The sequence below is a fragment of the Sinocyclocheilus rhinocerous genome, unplaced genomic scaffold, assembly GCF_001515625.1.
Source record: "Sinocyclocheilus rhinocerous isolate Xijiao unplaced genomic scaffold, SAMN03320098_v1.1 scaffold828, whole genome shotgun sequence".
Lineage (NCBI taxonomy): Eukaryota > Metazoa > Chordata > Actinopteri > Cypriniformes > Cyprinidae > Sinocyclocheilus > Sinocyclocheilus rhinocerous.
Window position 1 is genome coordinate 341,537 of NW_015634025.1, and position 5,451 is coordinate 346,987.

Consider the following 5,451-nt stretch of genomic DNA (forward strand, 5'->3'; position numbering starts at 1 on the left):
TGAGTGAGTGAGTGTGTGTGTGTGAGAGAGAGAGTGTGTGTGTTTGTGTGTGTGTGAGAGAGAGTGTGTGTGTGTGAGAGAGTGTGTGTGTGTGTGTGTACAACACAGTGAATTAGTGCGGAGTAGAATCTGATCTCTGTTGCCAACTGTCAGCTAAACCTGCTGTAAAGCAATATTGTGGACTAAAGAACTTGACCAAAATCATTATACTGATCAGAACGGACATGTAAACAATATTTTAAATTGTTATATATTTACATAATATATCTTTTTAATGCTATTTTATATATATATAGTTACATATTTATGTATGTATTTATGTATATACACACACACACACACACACTCTCTCACACACTCAGAGCCGTGTGATTTACTGGAGAACCGGACTCCACATCAGCAGAACAACCAGACGCTCAACAGAAGTCAGTCAATCTACTGCTTTCTGACCGAGAGAGAGAAACAGATCACCTGTCCTAAACTAATCTCTGAGAATCGATTAAAATAGTCAATAATTAATGAAACCATAAAACGTAAAATTAAAATAAATAATACATTTTGAAACAAAAACCATCAAGTCACTGAAAATAAATCATTAAGATGTAAAATAAAAATTAACTTCATCAAAATAAAATACTTACTAAAAAGTAATTAAACCATAAAAATGTAAAATGAAAATGAATAATTGTACAAAAAAATCTAAATAAAACACTCAATTTTAAGAAAAGTATTCAAATGTTACATTTAAAAGAAATCATTTATAAATGAAATCTATCAATACAAAATTTACAAAAAAAAAAAATTATATATATATATATGTATAAAGTGTTCAAAAGTCATCATCAGCAGAAGAGTGAGAGATTGAAGAAGAGCCAACAGAAGCCTGACTGGGCTGTTCTCTGGACTGTTCTCTGGGAGGCGGCTGGTCACCTGCTGAGCGCTGTGGTCGGCAGCTGCTGGAATATCTGGCTCTTGTCCGTCTCAAAGTTACTGTTCCAGTTCCTTCATGATCGACAGAAAAACCTCTGTTACTTCCAGAAGTGAAGAAGAGCAAACTGAAGAAATGTGCAGGTTTGCCAAAGAACCAGAGGAGCAAAGGATAGATTCAGAGCAGGACTGACCACACTAACCGACCCGCACAAACACACCTGCGGTCCATCTGTGTGTGTGTGTGTGTGTGTGTGTGAGAGAGTGTGTGTGTGTGTTGCTCCTGATCATCTTCATCAGTATCTCACACTCTCACTCTCACACACGAGTCTGAACCAATGAGCACGTTACCTTCTCCAGCTGGGGTCAGAGGGCGGAGACAGATACACAGAGCTGCTGTGAGAGCTGTCCATCTGAGGTCAGAGGTCAAGGACATCGACGGCATCATCATAACTCCATTCACACACAAACCTGCAGGAGAGACGGCCAGGGAAGGATACTTGTTTCCTGTAGGGTCTGCTGGGAGAGATGAAGCGCCGGTCTCTGTGAACCCGCTCCACCAGACCATGATGCCTCGTGGAGCGACTGGAGTCCAGCGGAGAGTGAAACGAGGCCTGAGACACACACACACACACACACGGGTTTACACGAGCCGTAATGAGCTGCTGTGGATGCGTCTGGAGACACACACACACACCTGCAGCTCTGAGGCGCTCCTGCTGATCTGGTTGACGTTGGGCAGAGATCCGCCGTAATACGGGCCCTGAGTTCTGGCCAACCGGACCTTCTGCGCCTGAATCTGAAACACAAGACGAGAAATCATTCAAATCCTGTGCACGCGTGACATCCCACAATGCAATGTGCTTGACCTGACCTTCATTTCCAGTATGACAGGAAGTCATTATCAGCTCTGACATTTACTTGACTCGTTATCTGACTTCCAAAACTTAAGATAGTTTTGTACAATCTTGCAGGGTTTCCCAACAGGGTTTGTGATGTGATGAAAATAGTTAATAATTCATTAAATCATACAAATGTAAACTAATTCATTTTAAAATAAAAACCATCAAAATGAAACTTACTAAAACTGAATAAAGTCTAAATCAATTCATCATTTGTAGAAACTCTTCAAAATAAATCACTTATTGTTAAAGGTTATTAAACCATAAAAAGTTTAAATGAATAGAAATCACACAAAAAATTAAAAAAAATAAATCATAAAATGTAAAATCTAAATAAATCAAACTTTAAGATTTTTTAAAAAGTTTTTAAACCATAAAAAAAATTAAGTTACAATGAATTAAAAAATGTAAAATCAAAATCAATAATTAAAACAAAATCTTCTAAATAAAAAAAAACTTCTAAAAAGTTGTAAAACATAAAATCAAAATAAATAAAATAATTTTACAATGAAAACAAATCAATATAAAACACTAACTAAAAATTAAACCATAAAACTGCAAAATATTAAAACATAATTTTAAAATAAAAACCATCAAAATAAAATTTACTAAAAAAATCTAATGTAAAATAATTTCCTTTAAAAATCATCAAAAATATAAACTATAACTAAAAGTCACAAGAGGTCAAATTAAAATAATTTTAAAATAAAAAAAAATATTTTAAAAAAATTACATTAATCTGAAAAAAAATATATTAAAATAATCCAATTACTAAAAAAAGATGTAATATTTTATTTGTTTACCTACATGTCATGTGTCCATTAACCGACATCTGAGAGCCATGAACATATGAATGTGCTGCTATATTATTGAAATATTGAAGTCAAATCTCAGTAAATGTTTTAACTCAAAGAGGTTTGCTGTCGTGCTGAACACACACACCATGAAAAGATGTTTATATGCAAACCATAACTCATGCCTGAAAAGCTCTCGAGTCCCTTACTGAGTCTAAGAGTGTGTTTCAGGGTCAGAGGTCACCAACACCAGCCTCTGCTGCGTCTGTATCCATCATTAATCGAATCAAACATAACTCGGGCAGTTATGATTCATTCAGACTCAGTTATTCACGAACAAATCTCACCAAAACTACATCATAACACTTACATATTTAAATAATACAAGATAAAACACTTAGCCTACTGAAAATGTATTACATCAAAAAATGCAACAATGTAACAATGAATAACTTTTTTTTAAAATTCAAAATTAAACCGTAAAATGCAATTGAATTTTAAATTGCAAAATGAAAATAGGTTTTATTTTTTCATTATAATTTTGCATTTTATAGTTTAATAAAGTGTTAGTAAGTGGCTCATTTTGATACTTTTCGAATAAAAACAATCAAAAATGCTAAATTAAATAATAATAATAATAAACAAACAAATCAAAATAAATCACTTAGTAAATATTCTTTTAATGATAGGATGCGAAATTTAAAATATATATATAATTTAAGTTTTAGTAAGGGGTTTGTTTTGATACTTTTCAAATTAAAATAATCAAAAATAAATGCTAAATTAAAATAAATGATAAAACAAACAAATCACGTAGTAAATATTTAATGAGAGGATGCAATATAAAAACTATTAAGTTTTTTAGTAAGTGGTTTATTTTGATACTTTTCAAATTAAAAATCTAAATAAATATTTAATTAATTAATAAAACAAACAAACCAAAATAACGTACTTGGTAAATATTAATTTACTGATAGGATGCAAAATTTAAAACAATTTAATTTTATAATTTAAGTTTTAGTAAGTGGTTATCAAAATAAAACACTAAAACTTAATCAAATCATAAGAAGCTAAATTAAAATTATTTAAAACGTAAAAATCTAAATACAGCTTACTTAAATCTAATTAGATTACATCAAACAAATAATGTAAATAAATAAAATATTTCATTTTTAGTACGTTAAGTGTTTTATTTGATTCAGTTATTGATGAGCAATGTCACTGCTGAGGTGAAAAGTGTAAAATCATCAGGACTAGTAATACTAGTAAAGGTCAACTAACCAGCTCTGACACTGCAAACACACAGAGAAGTACCATGGTACGAGTCCACAAATTACCACGGTACTTTCTGGAAGTGTTTAGAGACTGACAGCAGATGAAGAACATCAGAATGAGGTTTTAGACGGACACGATGAGATTAACAGCGTAACTCTCAAATATCGCTCGATATTAAACGAGTGAAGTGTGTGAGGAGCTCATGCTAACCTGCTGCTAACCGCTTCCGGTCTGAGAGACTCATCAAACTCACACTCGCGTTAAACGCGCTTTTGCTGTCGGTGCGCCTCGAATAACATCCGTCGTGTAATACAAGCGCCTTTAACGTCTTTCGCCGATCCCGTTTTCGTGATATCCGCGTTATTTTCGTTAGCTTGCGTTAGCTAGTGCGCTACTACCTGCTAGCGCTCGCTCAGGAGACGAGAGAAAACACGGATTTGAGACGGAGCCGTGTGTGTGTGTGTGTGTGTGTGTGTGTGTGTGTGTGTGTCCGTTACCCGGGTGGAGCTGAGGTCCATCATGACCTCCTGGAACGCCGCCGTCTCCTCCGCCTGTCTCTGTGTGTGCAGCGCGATCTTCTCGCTGAACTTCCGCAGGTTGGAGGCGCCGGGCGCGGGAACAGAGCCGCTGTGATTCGGTCCCGGTGCCGGTCCGCAAGCAGCACCCGCGGAGGACATGATGAGCGAACCCTGAGCTCACATACACACCGGAGAACAGACCGACCGACACACACACACTGACAGAGAGAGAGAGACGAGCCCTCTAGTGGCACGAGCGAGACTTACACACACTGAGTGTGTGAGCGGAGTGATTTTGCCTGGAGCTAAGAGCGGGTTTTTTTAAAGTCAGAGTGTTGAGGTTTTCACTCGCTCAGCTACCGCTCCGTCACCAGCACAAATTATGCCATTTGGTCAGTCGCACTTTTAAACACATTTTAGTTTTGCTATAGAAAACCTACAAATCCACACTCTGATCACACAGAGCAGCAGCAGGAGGCGGGTGAGGTTGTCATGGCAACCAGATACACTGCACGCGGGTTACGGCTGCGCTTCTATTTCGCCGCACTAAACTTAGCGATAAACACCTTGAAAATAATACACAATAAACATGTCTGTCAAAACGATCTCAAAGGAGGCTTTTATTAAGCAAATCACGGAGTGAATTACTCATCCACTGTTTAAAAATAATACTTTAGCTGGGTCTACGGTGTGTGAAGCTAAAGGTTTTTGGGTTAAGGTTCATAATGTAGAGCATTTTTAACATTGTATGCTGTATGTGCATAGGTAGCTAGCAAACAAGGAATACAGCTGTTAAGCTAATAGTCACGCCTAATGCTCAAAAGCAATAGCAAAAGTAATAGGTATGAATAGCTAGGCTGGCTTGCACACTATATTGCCAAAAGTATTGGAACACCCCCTTCTAATGAACAGGTTTGACTACTTTAGTAATTGTAAGGGAATTGTGTGCTTCTAATTTTATACCAATAGTTTGAACAGGACCATTTTATATTCTAACACAACAACGCCTCTGTGTATAAGGCAAGGTTAAAAAAA

The 5,451-nt window shown here is 36.0% G+C and overlaps 1 protein-coding gene across 1 annotated transcript in view; it reads right to left on the bottom strand.

The window, feature by feature from the left end:
• Window positions 1-4,646, bottom strand: part of LOC107745155 (CREB-regulated transcription coactivator 2) — a 14,043-nt gene extending 9,397 nt beyond the window's left edge. The window contains exons 1-5 of the mRNA XM_016559002.1: window positions 4,396-4,646; window positions 1,625-1,726; window positions 1,428-1,541; window positions 1,279-1,340; window positions 931-1,002 (exon numbers count right to left, since the gene is read on the bottom strand). Of these exons, the coding sequence (XP_016414488.1) occupies window positions 931-1,002; window positions 1,279-1,340; window positions 1,428-1,541; window positions 1,625-1,726; window positions 4,396-4,575 (530 nt within the window). The 5' untranslated portion in view covers window positions 4,576-4,646. The remainder of the gene's footprint in view (window positions 1-930; window positions 1,003-1,278; window positions 1,341-1,427; window positions 1,542-1,624; window positions 1,727-4,395) is intronic.
• Between the last annotated feature and the right edge of the window lie 805 nt (window positions 4,647-5,451).